The sequence below is a fragment of the Eschrichtius robustus genome, chromosome 13 (assembly GCF_028021215.1).
Source record: "Eschrichtius robustus isolate mEscRob2 chromosome 13, mEscRob2.pri, whole genome shotgun sequence".
Taxonomy (NCBI): domain Eukaryota; kingdom Metazoa; phylum Chordata; class Mammalia; order Artiodactyla; family Eschrichtiidae; genus Eschrichtius; species Eschrichtius robustus.
Window position 1 is genome coordinate 100,592,007 of NC_090836.1, and position 18,650 is coordinate 100,610,656.

An 18,650-nucleotide genomic window follows, 5' to 3' on the forward strand; every position below is an offset into this window, starting at 1 on the left:
TCTCTTTTAGCTGTGTGCTAAGTACTTTACAAATCTGTATCATTTAATCTCCACAGCAAACTGTGAGATAGGTATTGTTACCATTCCCATTTATCAGATTAGGAAGCGAGGCCCAGAGAGGTCACTTACATACTTTTCCCCAGCTGTGCAAAAGGGATTCTGAAATTACCCGACAGCCCAGCTTTTCTCACCAGGCGGGGCAGGGATGCACTGCACTCCCCAGGCATTGCTGGACACAGTAACGATCCCTCCTGGCAGTCTGTAACTCAGGGAGTGTCCCCCATGCCCAACACCTCCTGTGCACATTCCCAAGGCACTCACACAAACTCAGATTCCAAGTGGAGCCCCCTCCCCCAATTCTGGAGACGCCTGGAATGAAAGAGGTGCCCACAAACACGTTCACCCCTCAAAGCCAACAGGCACCATCTCGCGGTCTTGTGCCACTGGAAAATACTCCACTATCTATTTAAAACGTGAGGCCGGTGGAAAGGACACAAACCCAGGTAGAGGTATTTTCCACTTTCGTCCTTCTCTGCCAAAGGACTCCCTTCCTTCTCCAGCTCTTTCCTGTATCTCTTGATGTTTTTCACCATCAGATCCTTCCGCGTCAGTTCATAGTGGTTCGGGAAATGGTTGACTATTTGATCATCTGAGAGCCGGTAGCCAGTTTCGACACTAAAAACATTGCGGATGGTTTGCACACTCATCCTGAAAGAGAAGCACAGCTTAAGGGATGTGCAGGACAGAAGCTCAGAATGTGTCCACGTGGAGGCGGGTGTCGTTAAAGCCCGGGGACTCCTGACCAGGAAGCAGGTTCCGTCAGAGCTTACCCGTCCCCAAGCCGGCACCGAGCCAGGAGGTGCCTGGCCCACAGCGGCAGGCTGTGTGTCCGCTGACTGTACCTCAACTATCTGAGGCAGGGGCTGTTTTGACTCTCTGCCCTGATTGGTTGTACTCTCTGGCACAGAGTAGATGCTCAATAAATGTTTATCAGTTAATGATAACATTGATTTTGATACCAAACTAATGAAAGTCAGACTCTGAAGTCAGGAAACTCATTCACTCAATATCTGCACCCAAAGTCAGGAAGGACAGGGACCCCCTAAAACCAAAACCCCAGGGACTTCCCTGGTGGTCCAGTGGTTAAGAGTCCGTGCTTCAACTGCAAGGGATGCAGGTTCCATCCCTGGTCAGGAACTACAATCCCGCATGTCACGTGGCAAACCCAAAAAATTAAAAACAAACAACAAAAAAACAGGGGTTAAGGATTAACCAAGATGGCGGAGTAGAAGGACGTGCTCTCACTCCCTCTTGCGAGAGCACCAGAATCACAACTGGCTGCTGGACAATCACTGACAGGAAGACCCTGGACTTCACCAAGGAGGATACCCCACATCCAAGGACAGAGGAGAAGCCACAGTGAGACGGTAGGAGGGGCGCAATCAGAGTAAAATCAAATCCCATAACTGCTGGGTGGGTGACTCACAGACTGGCGAACACTTATACCACAGAAGTCCACCCACTGGAGTGAAGGTTCTGAGCCCCACGTCAGGCTTCCCAACCTGGGGGTCCGGCTACGGGAGGAGGAATTCCTAGAGAATCAGACTTTGAAGCCTAGTGGGAATTGATTGCAGGACTTTGACGGGACTGGGGGAAACAGAGACCCCACTCTTGGAGGGCACACACAAAGTAATGTGTGCATCGGGACCCAGGGGAAGGAGCAGTGACCCTGGGGGAGACTGAACCAGACCTACCTGCTGGTGTTGGGGGGTCTCCTGCAGAGGCGAGTGGTGGCTCTGTTTCACTGTGGGGATAAGGACACTGGCAGCAGAGGTTCTGGGAAGTTCTCCTTGGCGTGAGCCCTCCCAGAGTCTGCCATTAACCCCACCAAAGAGCACGGGTAGGCTCCAGTGTTGGGTTGCCTCAGGCAAAACAACCAACAGGGAGGGAACCCAGCCCCACCCATCAACAGTCAAGTGGATTAAGGTTTTACTGAGCTCTGACCGCCACAGCAACAGGGAGGGAACCCAGCCCCACCCATCAACAGTCAAGTGGATTAAGGTTTTACTGAGCTCTGACTGCCACAGCAACAGTCAGCTCTACCCACCACCAGAGCCTCCCATCAAGCCTCTTAGATAGCCTCAACCACCAGAGGGCAGACAGCAGAAGCAAGAAAAACTACAATCCTGCAGCCTGTGGACCAAAAACCACAGTTACAGAAAGATAGAGAAGATGAAAAGGCAGAGGGCTATGTACCAGATGAAGGAACAAGAAAAAACCCCAGAAAAACAACTAAATGAAGTGGAGATAGGCAACCTTCCAGAAAAAGAATTCAGAATAATGATAGTGAAGATGATCCAGGACATTGGAAAATGAATGGAGGCAAAGATCGAGAAGATGCAAGAAATGCTTATTAACAAAGACCTAGAAGAATTAAAGAACAAACAAACAGAGATGGACAATACAATAACTGAAATGAAAACTACACTAGAAGAAATCAATAGCAGAATAACTGAGGCAGAAGAACGGATAAGTGACCTGGAAGACAGAATGGTGGAATTTACTGCTGCAGAACAGACTAAAGAAAAAAGAATGAAAAGAAATGAAGACAGCCTAAGAGACCTCTGGGACAACATTAAACGCCACAACATTCGCATTATAGGGGTCCCAGAAGGAGAAGAGAGAGAGAAAGGACCCGAGAAAATATTTGAAGAGATTATAGTCGAAAACTTCCCTAACATGGGAAAGGAAATAGCCACCCAAGTCCAGGAGGCACAGAGAGTCCCATACAGAATAAACCCAAGGAGAAACACGCCGAGACACATAGTAATCAAAGTGGCAAAAATTAAAGACAAAGAAAAATTATTGAAAGCAGCAAGGGAAAAACGACAAATAACATACAAGGGAACTCCCGTAAGGTTAACAGCTGATTTCTCAGCAGAAACTCTGCAAGCCAGAAGGGAGTGGCATGATATACTTAAAGTGATGAAAGGGAAGAAGCTACAACCAAGATTACTCTACCCGGCAAGGATCTCATTTAGATTTGATGGAGAAATCAAAAGCTTTACAGACAAGCAAAAGCTAAGAGAATTCAGCACCACCAAACCAGCTCTACAACAAATGCTAAAGGAACTTCTCTAAGTGGGAAACACAAGAGAAGAAAAGGACCTACAAAAACAAACCCCAAACAATTAAGAAAATGGTCATAGGAACATACATATCGATAATTACCTTAAACGTGAATGGATTAAATGCCCCAACCAAAAGACATAGACTGGCTGAATGGATACAAAAACAAGACCCATATATATGCTGTCTACAAGAGACCCACTTCAGACCTAGGGACACATACAGACTGAAAGTGAGGGGATGGAAAAAGATATTCCATGCAAATGGAAATCAAAAGAAAGCTGGAGTAGCTATACTCATATCAGATAAAATAGACTTTAAAATAAAGAATGTTACAAGAGACAAGGAAGGACACTACATAATGATCCAGGGATCAATCCAAGAAGAAGATATAACAATTATAAATATATATGCACCCAACATAGGAGCACCTCAATACATAAGGCAACTGCTAACAGCTATAAAAGAGGAAATCGACAGTAACACAATAATAGTGGGGGACTTTAACACTTCACTTACACCAATGGACAGATCATCCAAAATGAAAATAAATAAGGAAACAGAAGCTTTAAATGACACAATAGACCAGATAGATTTAATTGATATATATAGGACATTCCATCCAAAAACAGCAGATTACACGTTCTTCTCAAGTGTGCACGGAACATTCTCCAGGATAGATCACATCTTGGGTCACAAATCAAGCCTCAGTAAATTTAAGAAAATTGAAATCATATCAAGCATCTTTTCTGACCACAACACTATGAGATTAGAAATGAATTACAGGGAAAAAAACGTAAAAAAGACAAACACATGGAGGATAAACAATACGTTACTAAATAACCAAGAGATCACTGAAGAAATCAAAGAGGAAATCAAAAAATACCTAGAGACAAATGACAATGAAAACACGACGACCCAAAACCTATGGGATGCAGCAAAAGCAGTTCTAAGAGGGAAGTTTATAGCTATACAAGCCTACCTAAAGAAACAAGAAAAATCTCAAGTAAACAATCTAACCTTACACCTAAAGGAACTAGAGAAAGAAGAACAAACAAAACCCAAAGTTAGCAGAAGGAAAGAAATCATAAAGATCAGAGCAGAAATAAATGAAATAGAAACAAAGAAAACAATAGCAAAGATCAATAAAACTAAAAGTTGGTTCTTTGAGAAGATAAACAAAATTGATAAGCCATTAGCCAGACTCATCAAGAAAAAGAGGGAGAGGACTCAAATCAATAAAGTCAGAAATGAAAAAGGAGAAGTTACAACAGACACTGCAGAAATACAAAGCATCCTAAGAGACTACTACAAGCAACTTTATGCCAATAAAATGGACAACCTGGAAGAAATGGACAAATTCTTAGAAAGGTATAACCTTCCAAGACTGAACCAGGAAGAAACAGAAAATATGAACAGACCAATCACAAGTAATGAAATTGAAACTGTGATTAAAAATCTTCCAACAAACAAAAGTCCAGGACCAGATGGCTTCACAGGTGAATTCTATCAAACATTTAGCGAAGAGCTAACACCCATCCTTCTCAAACTCTTCCAAAAGATTGCAGAGGAAGGAACACTCCCAAACTCATTCTATGAGGCCACCATCACCCTGATACCAAAACCAGACAAAGACACTACAAAAAAAGAAAATTACAGACCAATATCACTGATGAATATAGATGCAAAAATCCTCAACAAAATACTAGCAAACAGAATCCAACAACACATTAAAAGGATCATACACCACGATCAAGTGGGATTTATCCCAGGGATGCAAGGATTCTTCAATATACGCAAATCAATCAATGTGATACACCATATTAACAAATTGAAGAATAAAAACCATATGATCATCTCAATAGATGCAGAAAAAGCTTTTGACAAAATTCAACACCCATTTATGATAAAAACTCTCCAGAAAGTGGGCATAGAGGGAACCTACCTCAACATAATAAAGGCCATATATGACAAACCCACAGCAAACATCATTCTCAATGGTGAAAAACTGAAAGCATTTCCTCTAAGATCAGGAACGAGACAAGGATGTCCACTCTCACCACTATTATTCAACATAGTTCTGGAAGTCCTAGCCACGGCAATCAGAGAAGAAAAAGAAATAAAAGGAATACAAATTGGAAAAGAAGAAGTAAAACTGTCACTGTTTGCGGATGACATGATACTATACATAGAGAATCCTAAAACTGCCACCAGAAAACTGCTAGAGCTAATTAATGAGTATGGTAAAGTTGCAGGATACAAAATTAATGCACAGAAATCTCTTGCATTCCTATACACTAATGATGAAAAATCTGAAAGAGAAATTATGGAAACACTCCCATTTACCATTGCAACAAAAAGAATAAAATACTTAGGAATAAACCTACCTAGGGAGACAAAAGACCTGTATGCAGAAAACTATAAGACACTGATGAAAGAAATTAAAGATGATACCAACAGATGGAGAGATATACCATGTTCTTGGATTGGAAGAATGAACATTGTGAAAATGAGTATACTACCCAAAGCAATCTACAGATTCAATGCAATCCCTATCAAATTACCAATGGCATTTTTTACGGAGCTAGAACAAATCATCTTAAAATTTGTATGGAGACACAAAAGACCCCGAATAGCCAAAGTAGTCTTGAGGCAAAAAAATGGAGCTGGAGGAATCAGACTCCCTGACTTCAGACTATACCACAAAGCTACAGTAATCAAGACAATATGGTACTGGCACAAAAAGAGAAACATAGATGAATGGAACAAGATAGAAAGCCCAGAGATTAACCCACGCACCTATGGTCAACTAATCTATGACAAAGGAGGCAAAGATATACAATGGAGAAAAGACAGTCTCTTCAATAAGTGGTGCTGGGAAAACTGGACAGCTACATGTAAAAGAATGAAATTAGAATACTCCCTAACACCATCCACAAAAATAAACTCAAAATGGATTAGAGACCTAAATATAAGACTGGACACTATAAAACTCTTAGAGGAAAACATAGGAAGAACACTCTTTGACATAAATCACAGCAAGATCTTTTTTGATCCACCTCCTAGAGTAATGGAAATAAAACCAAAAATAAACAAGTGGGACCTAATGAAACTTCAAAGCTTTTGCACAGCAAAGGAAACCATAAACAAGACGAAAAGACAACCCTCAGAATGGGAGAAAATATTTGCAAACGAATCAACGGACAAAGGATTAAGCTCCAAAATATATAAACAGCTCATTCAGCTCAATATCAAAGAAACAAACACCCCAATCCAAAAATGGGCAGAAGACCTAAATAGACATTTCTCCAAAGAAGACATACAGACGGCCACGAAGCACATGAAAAGATGCTCAACATCAGTAATTATTAGAGAAATGCAAATCAAAACTACAATGAGGTATCACCTCACTCCTGTTAGAATGGGCATCATCAGAAAATCTACAAACAACAAATGCTGGAGAGGGTGTGGAGAAAAGGGAACCCTCTTGCACTGTTGGTGGGAATGTAAATTGATACAGCCACTATGGAGAACAATATGGAGGTTCCTTAAAAAACTAAAAATAGAATTACCATATGACCCAGCAATCCCACTACTGGGCATATACCCTGAGAAAACCGTAATTCAAAAAGACACATGCACCCGAATGTTCATTGCAGCACTATTTACAATAGCCAGGTCATGGAAGCAACCTAAATGCCCATCAGCAGACGAATGGATAAAGAAGTTGTGGTACATATATACAATGGAATATTACTCAGCCATAAAAAGGAACGAAATTCAGTCATTTGTTGAGACGTGGATGGATCTAGAGACTGTCATACAGAGTGAAGTAAGTCAGAAAGAGAAAAACAAATATCGTATATTAATGCATGTATGTGGAACCTAGAAAAATGGTACAGATGAGCCAGTTTGCAGGGCAGAAGTTGAGACACAGATGTAGAGAATGGACATATGGACACCAAGGGGGGAAAACTGCGGTGAGGTGGGGATGGTGGTGTGCTGAATTGGGCGATTGGGATTGACATGTATACACTGATGTGTATAAAATTGATGCCTAATAAGAACCTGCAGTATAAAAAAACAAACAAAACAACTAATACTAAACTTTTATTGGGTTATTTGTATGGAAATATGTTAATATAAATGTTTCAGACATTACATGAAATTTCTAAAAATCTTATATTTGTATTTGTATGGAAATATGTATGGAAATATGTTAATATAAATGTTTCAGACATTACATGAAATTTCTAAAAATCTTATATTTGTATTTGTATGGAAATATGTATGGAAATATGTTAATATAAATGTTTCAGACATTACATGAAATTTCTAAAAATCTTATATGTTCTGGTATAATGTTATAAGTAATAATCCTAGTTATTACTTTAAAATGTATATCTCAGAAATAACTAATTTTCTTGTCAACTGCATTATTATGAACTTTCATCAAATCTTTAACCGTGGTCATTTTTAAGTCTTTTGTCATTTACAGACAGTTCTGGGTGTACTCTGATGATTTTGCAAATATGTTCCTATAAAAGGGTTTCATCTTCAAGAAATTCATGGAAAAGACTCTGACAAGTACAGGTTTCTGGTAACTGACTGTACTGCTGAACTGAATGAATAAGCATTTTCAGAACTCTAATGAAAAACTGATGAACTCATAAAAGTGCTAACAAAAGATCAAGATGAAAAAAAAAAATTAATTACATGGGACTGAGTGAACTGATGAGGATGAGTATAATTTTTGTGACTTTCTGTCTGAATTAAAAAAAAAAAAAAATCCCACAAGGACTCAGAGGCAAAGAATATACAAATCAATTTTCACTGCAAAGTAAAGGAGCTGTTACAGTGGAGGAAAAAAAAAAAAAAAACCAGGGGTTATTTAAGGACCCTGAGTTGGCATGTGATATTCTTGGAGAGACCCGACAGGCCAGCTAAACTGCAGAGCCCCCAGTGAAATGAGAGTTGAAAGAGAAATGGATTCCTTCTCATCCTCTAAGAAAGCCAGTCTCCCTGCCACATATGTCTGACTTCCCTAGCGCCCCCCACCCCCAGAGAAGCAGGAAGGACGGAAGGGCTGGCACCCACAAGGGAGTCCTGGAGTCACAAGACAAGGTCCTCTCTGTACTCCCTGCCCCCAACCCGCCCCCTCCCCATAGCACCAACCAGAGGGTTTCTTTTGATTCCATAATCATCAGAACAAAAAGGATTAAAAAAAAAAAACTTTTTATTATGGGAAAGCTCAAACACACGAAGAAGTATAGACAAAAGTGTAACAGAACCCCGTAATCCAGCTTCAACAGTCACCACGAGGCCAGGCTTGCTTTGCCTGTACCTCACAGCACTGGCTTATTTTGAGGCACTTCCCAGATAACATATCATTTCATCCAAAATATTCCTGTTAGAATCTCTAACAGTTAAAGACTCCTTTTTATATTATATGATATCCTATTTTATACTGTTATCACAACTAAAAAAAAAAAGGAGCACAGCCAATTCCATTTTGGTTTTTTTTTGCCTGCACCACGCAACTTGCAGGATCTTAGTTCCCAAACCAGGGATCGAACCTGTGCCCCTGCAGTGGAAGTGCAGAGTCTTAACCGCTGGACCGCCAGGGAAGTCCCAGGAGCAGTAATTCCTAAATATCATCAAATATTACTCAGTGTTCAAATCTCCCCAGTTGTCTGATAAATATTTTTTTACAACTTCTGCAAATAAGGGCCAGGCCTTCTGATTAGTTGTTCTCTCTCTCACACATCTCTTTAAATCTATACATTCTCCCCCACCCCTCCTTAATTTTTTTCTATGCAATTTATTTGTTGAAGACACCAGGTAGGGGTTCTCACAGCTTCCTTATTTATCATGCTCCCCAGGGCCCTGTACTTCCTGTAAGTTGGGAGTCAGACCTAGAGGTCTGATGAGCTGCAGGTCGATGGGGGCAGAGCTGCGTCCCGGGGTGGCATCCAGCCGGAGAGCCTCTCCCTTCGGGATGTCAGTGACTAATCAGCTGCACCGCCCAATAGAAACAGAATGTGACCCACAGCTGAGTCACATAGTGAATTTTCTAGTAGTCACATTAAAACAAAAGTTAAAGAGGGACTTCCCTGGTGGCACAGTGGTTGGGAATCCGCCTGCCAATGCAGGGGACACGGGTTCGAGCCCTGGTCCAGGAAGATCCCACATGCCGCGGAGCAACTAAGCCCGTGCGCCACAACTACTGAGCCCACACGCCACAACTACTGAAGCCCACGCGCCTACAGCCCGTGCTCTGCAACGAGAAGCCACCGCAACGAGAAGCCCGCGCACCGCAACGAAGAGTAGCCCCCACTCGCCACAACTAGAGAAAGCCCACGCGCAGCAACGAAGACCCAACGCGGCCAAAAAAAAAAAAAAAAAAGTTAAAGGAAAGAGGTGAAAGTAATTTTAATGTATCTTATTTAACCTAATATATCCAAAATATTATCATTTCAACATATTACCAACATAAAAATTTGTGATGAGGAATTTTACATTTGTTTCTTCGTGCTAAAACGGGAGCATAGGTCACACTCCGGCACATACACCTCTGTCTGGACCAGCCACACTTAAGTGTCCTGTTGTCCTGTGGTCAGCGGCCTCCGTCCTGCACAGGCGTAGATCCTTATGTCGTGAGGGGTTGCAAAACGGTGAAATTCTCCTTTTTCATTCCTCCTTCATTTATTGGCAGGAATATTTCTACAAGGAGAAACTTCCCTGCATCAACAATTTAGATAAGCCATGAATGGTTCCTACAGGGAAGACTGAGTAAGTGTGTGATTCTTTCCCTTTACCAGTTTTCAAAACAGTGAGCTGGTTCCCTACCACCCGCAGACGTGTGATGAGCTGTGTCCTGGGAACCTGTCCCTGCAAAACAATTACCCAACGTTAGCTACTTAAGACAACCACCATTTTATGATATCTCGAGGTTTTGTGGGTCAAGAACTTGGGCAGGGCTCAGCTGAGCGCTCTGCCCCACGCAGCACTGAGGTCGCTGGGTGGGATTCAGCCGGCTGGTCTGGGGGCCCCGAGAAGGCTTCTTCCACATCTGGCACCCTGGCAGGCACGGCTGGAAGGTGGGCGCAGCTGCAACCTCTCTAGCACGACGGTCCCGGGACGGTCAGGCTTCTCACGTGGCAGCTCGGGGCTCCCGCCGGGGGTTCCCACACAGGAGGAGGAAGCTGCTGGTTTCCTAAGGCCTGGATCACACTGACCGGATCACACTGACCGCATCCCACTGGCCAAAGCAGTCACAGAGCCCACCCAAGGTCAGGAGGAGGGGAACGAAGACCCCATCTGCAGAGGGAAGTGGTGTCAAAAACGCTGTGGCCATTTTAACGTGCCACAAATTATGTGGGGCTTTGTTCCGTTTCAGTTCTTTTGGGGGCCATTTTTATGAACTCATAGATTCAAACATGATTCATGAGTTTCAGTCTGCTGTAATTATTCTTACGGAAGCTCTAGTTGTCCCTATTTCGGGCAGAAGGAACTCTGTAAGTTGTCTCCTGAGTTTTATTAACGTGAATCCAGCAGGCCTCGACGACGTCCTTGCTTTCCCATAAGACAAGCTATTCCGAGCTCACCTTGTACATTTCTTCCTGAGGCCCAGCATCAGGCATTTCTCCAAGGAGCAAAGGACCTTTTGTTGTAAATAAATGTTCACCTACTGTGTAGCCTGATTGTAAAAAGGGTCCCAATTGTCCACCCCTCAACTCCCATCAGGAGGTAAAATATATTTCCCCTTGAATTGGGGCTGACCTAATGCCTTTCTTTGGCCAAAAAGAAGGGCAGAAGTGATGGCGTGCCATTTCTGAGACTAGCCCCGAAAGGCCTTGAGAGCTACCACCTCCCTCTTGGGCCCCCGACACCACCACAAGCCCAGGCTAGCCGGTTGGAGGGATGTGAGAGATTTGTGGAGAGAAGCCCCTGTCGTCCTAGCCAAGGGCATCCTAGACCAGCCAAGCCCCAGATGACCCGCCAGGTGACAGTAGATGTGTGAGTGAGCCCAGGCAGGAACGGTGAAGTTCTGCCAGACCGAAAGAACCGCTCAGCCAAACCCACAAACTCATGTGCAGCAAAAAATGGTTGTTGTTTCAAGCCCCTAAGTTTGTGGTGTTTGTTACTCACCATCAGTTTGGCAATGGATAACCCATACACCCCCTCCAGGAGAGCCGGTGTTCACCTGTTTCACTCTCCTTCTACTTCCTGCCCACATGCAAGCTGCTTTTGCATAGCTGTTATCAGAATACAAATACAATTTCGTAATATGTTTTTCTTCACACTTACTGTTATTCAGTTTCCCAAACTGCTTTATAATCGTCACAATTATTTCAATGGCTGTACCGTAATCCACTTGGTTAATCTATTCACCTTTCCCCAACCAGTTAATGTTTAGTTGTTTCCAATATTCTTCCCTAACCAATTTTTAAGACCCGACAGGACACTTAGTGCTTAAAGCATGAGCTCTCAAGATATCTCAAATATCCAAACTTATCATACTGTTTAGCTCTTTTCTTCTCTCTGTCATTCCCTTGTTGGTTAAGAAGAGCTCCAAAACGCTTCTCGGCATGAAGAAGCAAGCACTCAAATCCCCCATCCCTGGCATGTGACCAGCTGCCCAGAGAAGCCGAAAGAACGCGCTGAGTTCTGCTGGGCCCACAGCACTGGGCAGTGGGACACAAAACAGCAAGTACAAAATACTGTCCTGTTCAGCCTTCTTTTCAGAGCTCCCATGAAACAGGGCTCTGGATAAAGGATTTCCCTTTACCTTTGAGAAGAAAGAACGTAAACTTGACACTAAACCATACACAGGCACTGAACTACTCCATAAACGCCCTCCCTCTCTGCAGTCCACGCTCCTGAAGGGAAATTAGGTGGCAGTTTGTTTGTTTGTTTGTTTATTGGCCATGCTGCCTGGCTTGTGGGATCTTAGTTTCCCAACCAGGGATCGAACCCAGGCCCTCGGCAGTGAACGCGCAGAGTCCTAACCACTGGACCGCCAGGGAGTTCCCAGGTTGCAGTTTAAAGGGCAGGTGACTTCACTGCTGTCAGAAGCAAAGCTAGGGTCATGTCTCCATCCACCGCTGGAGCTGGAGGCTGGGTGCTGCCTACTCCGTGCCCAGGCCCGGCCAGGCTCCAGGGATGCTGGGATAAGCCAGGCCAGGTCCTCATTCTCCAGGGGTTCACAGTGACACTGGAAGAGGGGACAGGCCGGGAAATCACAAATCACGGCACTCAGCATTTGCTGCCATGGCACCTGAAGAGAGCAGCCCGGGAGGGCGCGAGAGGCAGAGGTGGCTTCCAGGGCAGGTGTGCTGGTGCACAAAGGACAGTGACGGCACGCGCTGATGGGGCGCCCGCCACGCGCCAGGCCCTGCCCCGAGTTCTGTGCTTCACTGCTTCCTTGAAACCTCAAACAACGGTGTTTGCAGAGAGAGGCCAAGTCCTCTGCTAACAGCCACACAGACGGCAGTGGAGGAGCCAGGGCTGAAGCCACGCGTGGCTCTGGCTCCAGGGTCTGGACATGTAACCCCTGGATGCACTGCGTCTCCAAATGGGGGGCTGAGGCGGCTTAGAAAGCAAAGCACGTACAAAGATGGAAAAGAAAGATAGTTTCAGCAGTGGGTCAACAGGGGAAAACGTGCAGCCTGCTGCACTGGCGGGGAGTAGGGGAGTCGGGGGGAGAAGTGGCTGAGAGAAGCCGAGTAACATCTCTCAAGGTGGCGGCAGGGAGAGTGAGTCTGGGGTGGCGGGATGTACAGGGTGACAAAGCCCCTGCCGACCCCGACGTGTGCCCCCACTGGCCCCCTGCCCCCTCAAAGGTTCACTGCAGCGCTCTGGACCCAGGAGCTGCACAGGGTCGTTGAAGTGTCTGGCTGAGTAACCCAGCAGGGATGTGGAGGCCGCCCCGAGGGAGGGAGCAGACCAGGCCTGGACCAAGGAGGACACAGGACCTCACCCTGAGGAAGTGAGAGGCGGGGAGAGGAGTCTAGGAAGACTCCAGGCTCCTGGCTGGGTGGGTACCACCCGGGACTCAGTGCCCACACCCTGCTTTTCTAGCCTAACTCGCCTTTCCGTGGTTTCTCAGTCAGTCCAGCCAGCACCCTCCTGGCCTAACGAGAGGGAGGTGAAAGGAAGCACCGAGCTCTCCCCACAGTCCTTTCCCCATCCTCCTCCCCACCCCACCCCAGAGGATGCTGACCTCCCCGCCCCACCCCACAGGATGCTGACCTCCCCGAGGTGCCAGGCAACGGGGCACCACTGTGACCAGCACGAACTGGAGGCGGGTGGGGCTCTGTTTCTCACCCAAGTTCCCACTGCCGTGTAACCGCACTCAGCCGTGCTGAGACATCCCGGGACTTCCTGATAACCAGGAGCATGGGACACTCCGCCACGTATACTAACCCAGGGCCTTCTCCCCGCGCGCACGAAGGGCCCGGGATGAGAAAAGTGTAAGGGGGAGGCGGCACGATGGCGTGGAGGCGCCTGCACAGGACAGTCCGTGCGCCGGTACGGGATTAACCACGCTGACAAACGGGCTCTGCAAGACAACCAAACCCTGGTTTATACTTACCAGTAAAAATTCCAGTCCTCGTTCTCTGTCACTTGGACCCATCCTCTCTTTTCAAAGTTATTTATCAGCACCGACTTCTCGATATCAGTGACCCATTTCACTTTTCCTGCCATAATCCTGGAAGAGATCACCTTATCGGAGCCATGAAACTTAACAACTCACGTCCTTTCGCCCAAAGGAGTCCTCTACACAAGGTGAGCAGACGTCCCCCACCCCCAGCTCAGTCCTCCCCACGGTGGCTCTCAGCCAGCGCAGGTCACCCCCTGGGGGACATCTGGCAACGCCTGGAGGCACTTTGCTTGTCAGGACTGGGGTGAGGGATGCTTCTGGCATCTAGAGAGCAGAGGCCAGGGACACTGTTCAACACCCTCTGACGTACAGGATGCCCCGCCCCGGCCCCCGCCAACAGAGCATCCAGCCCCGAAGGCCAGTTGTGCTGAGACTGAGAATCCTGGTTAAGTGGGAAATAAAGGCGATACACGCTGAATGGCAGCTGTGACTTGAGCCACGAGGAGAGGCACAAGGACAGGCACCACTGTGAGAGCGGAGGCAGCTGGGAAGGCTGCTCTGAGCGGGGACCCTGGCGCTGACTTCTGACGGGCGGGTGGGAGGACTCACCCCAGTCTGGACACCCCCCCGTCCCCTCAAGTTCTGCCTATCTCCCTGCTGCTTCCCGATTCGCTACACCAATTCACTCTCTTTAACTGTGGGTGATCTTTTTTTTTTTTTTTTAATATTTATCTATTTGTTTATTTATTTTGGCTGCGCCGGGTCTCAGCTGCGGCATGCGGGATCTTTTTAGTTGTGGCATGTATGCGGGATCTAGTTCCCCGACCAGGGATCGAACCCGGGCCCCCTGCATTGGGAGCACGGAGTCTTAGCCACTGAACCACCAGGGAAGTCCCTAACTGTGGGTGATATTAAGTGTTTGTCTGACCACATCAATCCCGGTGAACAAGCAACGTGGCTCTCACTGTACTTAAAATACACAGCCCCCTGGCCCTCACCTGCTTTTCCAGGTACATCTTGTGCCACCTTCTCCCTCACCCGCTGTTCCTGCCACATTGGACTTCTCTGCCCACCTCCTCTTCTACCTCAGGGCCTTGGCACATGCTCTGCCTGCAGCACTCCGCCCTGCTCTGCCTGGCCAAGCTACCGCCCACTCGTCTGCCAGCATAAGTGAATGTCATTTCCTCCACAAAGCCTCTCTGACTCTCCAGACCAGCTACATGGCCCCTTGGCACCCTGCAGTTCTGTCCTTGCTAGAGGGCAGGAGCTGGCTTTCTTTGTCACTGCTTTGTGCCCAGGGCCTGGCACCGTGCCTGGCATGCAGCAAATGATCACTTCAGAGAGAATGAGTGACTGTGGTCACAGGCCTGTCAGTACCACCATGTGACTCTGAGAAAGTTTCTGGACTTGTTTCCTCCTTTGAATTCTGGTTTTCAAACTGCTGGGGCAGTCCAGGATTCCAGGCTCCCACCCCAGCTCTGACCAGAGAGGGCTGCATTTGTTACACTTCTGTGTACCTCTTCACAGAAGGTGAAGGGTTTTCAGGAAGAAGGGCTTCCGTGAAAAACTGGGCTTGAAAGCCAGGGGACCTGATGAGCCTCGAGGGCCTTTTATGAAAGGAGGCACCTCCCCCATGGACTTGTAATAGCTTCACATTTGGGGCAACTTAACATGGCAGAAAAGGCATGGGACGAAGAGACGGGGATCCAGGTATGTGTTGCCTGGGAGAGGAAAAGCGAAGACACTCTCATGATAGAATCCACCAGGATTCTCGGGGTGCTTCCACCCAGCGTCAGCCCACTCCCTCCTCGCACTGCCCATGAGGCGGGTAGTGTCATCGAGGGGGGACTGTGGTCAAGCATAGGTCCCGGAGCTTGGGTTTGAGGCCCAGCTCCACCACTCACTAGCTGTGTGACTTTGGGCAAGTTACTTAACCTCTCTGAACTTGTTTCCCCCTCTGTAAAATGGGGATAACAACAGTATCTACCCATGTCATAGGCTGGAGTGAGAAGTAAATGAGTGAACACATGTAAAGCACCGAGAACAGTGCCTGGCACGTAAGGAAGCGCTCAGGAAACATCTCATACTACTGTCATCATCCCCGGTTTTCAGATGAGGAAGCTGAGGCTCAAAGGTTAAGAGCCTGTGTAAGAACAGACCAAAGGGACTGATGGTGGCTTGAGCCAAATCTAGGGTGACCCTACTCTAAACCTCTTTCCACACAGCCCATCCCTTCCCTCTGTGAACTTGGCCTTCATCAGGATGATGACAACGCCCACAGGGTCACAGTGAGGAATAAATGGAACCGCTCTCTGCAAACTCTAAGTGCCACATGACGCCACATAAGGCTGCTAACTGATCGGTCATGACCCACGTGCAGGTCAGCAGCGACCACACGGAAATGATGGCAGAAGCACCACAGAAGCCGCGTCCCCGTGTGCCGGTAACTCACGTCTGTACCGGAGCAAACCCCGCACGCCTCACACCCGCTTGCACTGTCCGGGCCGACTGCTGAGGGGAGTTTACTTTTTCACCACGGGTGATTTGCACATACTGCATGTTACAAATTGAAGCTTTGTGGCAACCCTGCATCGAGCAAGTCTTTCGGCACCATGTTTCCAACAGTATTTGCTCACTTCGTGTCACTGTGTCACAATATTCTTGTAATATTTCACACTTTTTCATTATTATGTATGTGCTACGGTGATCTGTGATCTAGTTATCTTTGGTGTTACTACTATAACTCACTGAAGGTGTAGGTGATGGTTACCATTTTTTAGCAATAAAGTATTTTTTAGTTAAGGCATGTACCTCTTTTAGACAAGTTGCTAACTCCCAATACAGTCTGCAGTACAGTGTAAAGACAACTTTTAAATCCAGCGGGAAACTAAAAAACTCATGTGACTTGCCTTCTTGCGATAATTCGCTTCACTGCGGTGGTCTGGACCGGAATCTGCAGTTATGTCTGAGGTTGGCCTGTATTTGATTTCAGTCTGAACAGCCCTGCATCCCTGACCAATCCTGCTCGTACTCTGCCCCCTAGAGTCCAACTGCAGACACAGGATTTCGGTGAGAACCACCCCCAAGCCAGGTAGCGCCTACACCACAACCCACACCCTGCACTTCAAATGCCAGTCTCACTGGGCGACCTCACTCCCGCCACACCTCCCACCTGGAGATGACGCAGAAGTAAGAGCAACAACGCAGAATAATGATAAAGGTCGTACTTTACACGTGTGCTGCGCTTCAGTCATAAAATAGTCTGAAAATGCTTCCAAGGGTACAATCCTAAACCCAATAAGGCTGATGGGGCAAACATTCTCACCTTCACTTTACTGAGCAGGAAACGGAGCCTCCGAGAAGGGTGGGTTTCCTCTCGGCCCCCTGCCCCCTCCACCTGCTGTGTGGATGAGGGGTCACCAAGGAAAACATCTCAGCCCGGACCTACCATAGGTACTTATGGAGCCAACGGGAACGTCCAATTTCTCTTCAGTTTCACCAAATTTTGACTCGGATTCTTACCTAAAATAAAATACACAAATGATTGGCACAAAAACAGACATATGGATCAGTGTAATAGAACAGAGAGCCCAGGGACTTCCCTGGTGGCGCAGTGGTTAAGAATCCACCTGCCAATGCAGGGGACGAGGGTTCGAGCCCTGATCCGGGAAGAGCCCACATGCCGCGGAGCAACTAAGCCCGTGCGCCACAACTACTGAGCCTGCGCTCTAGAGTCCGCGAGCCACAACTACGGAAGCCCGTGTGCCTAGAGCCCGTGCTCCGCAACAAGAGAAGCCACCGCAGTGAGAAGCCTGCGCACCACAATGAAGAGTAGCCCCCACTCGCCGCAATTAGAGAAAAGCCCACGTGCAGCAACGAAGACCCAACGCAGCCAAAAATAAAAAAATAAATGTATTTAAAAAAAAAAAAAAAGATTAGAGAGCCCAGAAATAAACCCACATACCTATGGTCAATTAATCTTTGACAAAGGAGGCAAGGATATACAATGCAGAAGACAGTCTCTTCAGCAAGTGGTGTTGAGAAAGCTGGACAGCCTCATGTAAATCACTGAAGTTAGAACACACCCTCACACCATACACAAAAATAAACTCAAAATGGCTTAAAGACTTAAATATAAGACATGACACCAAAAAACTCATAGAAGAGAACATAGGCAAAACATTCTCTGACATAAATTGCACCAGTTTTCTTAGGTCAGTCTCCCAAGGCAATAGAAATAAAAGCAAGAATAAACAAATGGGACCTAATCAAACATAAGCTTTTGCACAGCAGAGGAAACCATAAACAAAATGAAAAGACAACCTATGGACTGGGAGAAAATGTTTGCAAATGATGCAACTGACAAATGCTTAATTTCCAAAATATACAAAGAGCTCATACAAGTCAATAACAACAACAAAAAAAAACAACCCAATTAAAAAATGGGCAGAAGACCTAAACAGACATTTCCCCAAAGAAGACATACAGATGGCCAACAGGCACAAGAAAAGATGCTCATCATTGCTAATTACTAGAGAAATGCAAATCAAAACTACAATGAGGTAACACCTCACACCAGTCAGAATGGCCATCATCAAAAAGTCTACAGATAACAAATGCTGGAGAGGGTGTGGAGAAAAGGAAACCCTCCTACACTGTTGGTGGGAATGTAAATTGGTGCAGCCACTATGGAAAACAGTATGGTGGTTCCTCAAAAAACTAAAAACAGAGTTGCCATATGATCCTGCAATCCCACTCCTGGGCATATATCTGGAGAAAACTAATATAATTTGAGAAGATACATGCACACCAATGTTCATAGCAGCACTATTTACAATAGCCAAGACATGGAAACAACTTAAATATCTATCAACAGATAAATGGATAAGGAAGATGTGGTACGTATATACAATGG

The 18,650-nt window shown here is 46.1% G+C and overlaps 1 protein-coding gene across 6 annotated transcripts in view; it reads right to left on the minus strand.

Annotated features, from left to right (window-relative positions):
* Positions 1 to 18,650, minus strand: part of TTLL1 (TTL family tubulin polyglutamylase complex subunit L1) — a 43,610-nt gene that overhangs the window by 18,151 nt on the left and 6,809 nt on the right. For 2 of the 6 annotated variants that reach the window (XM_068560999.1, XM_068561001.1), the window contains exons 3-5: positions 17,184 to 17,257; positions 13,727 to 13,843; positions 500 to 708 (exon numbers count right to left, since the gene is read on the minus strand). In XM_068560999.1, coding sequence (XP_068417100.1) covers positions 500 to 708; positions 13,727 to 13,839 — 322 coding nt within the window. In that variant the 5' untranslated portion in view covers positions 13,840 to 13,843; positions 17,184 to 17,257. Of the gene's footprint in view, positions 1 to 499; positions 709 to 13,726; positions 13,844 to 16,644; positions 16,786 to 17,060; positions 17,135 to 17,183; positions 17,258 to 18,650 lie in introns of those variants that run through there. The other 4 variants (XM_068561002.1, XM_068561003.1, XM_068561000.1 and 1 more) reach the window with 3 other exon arrangements.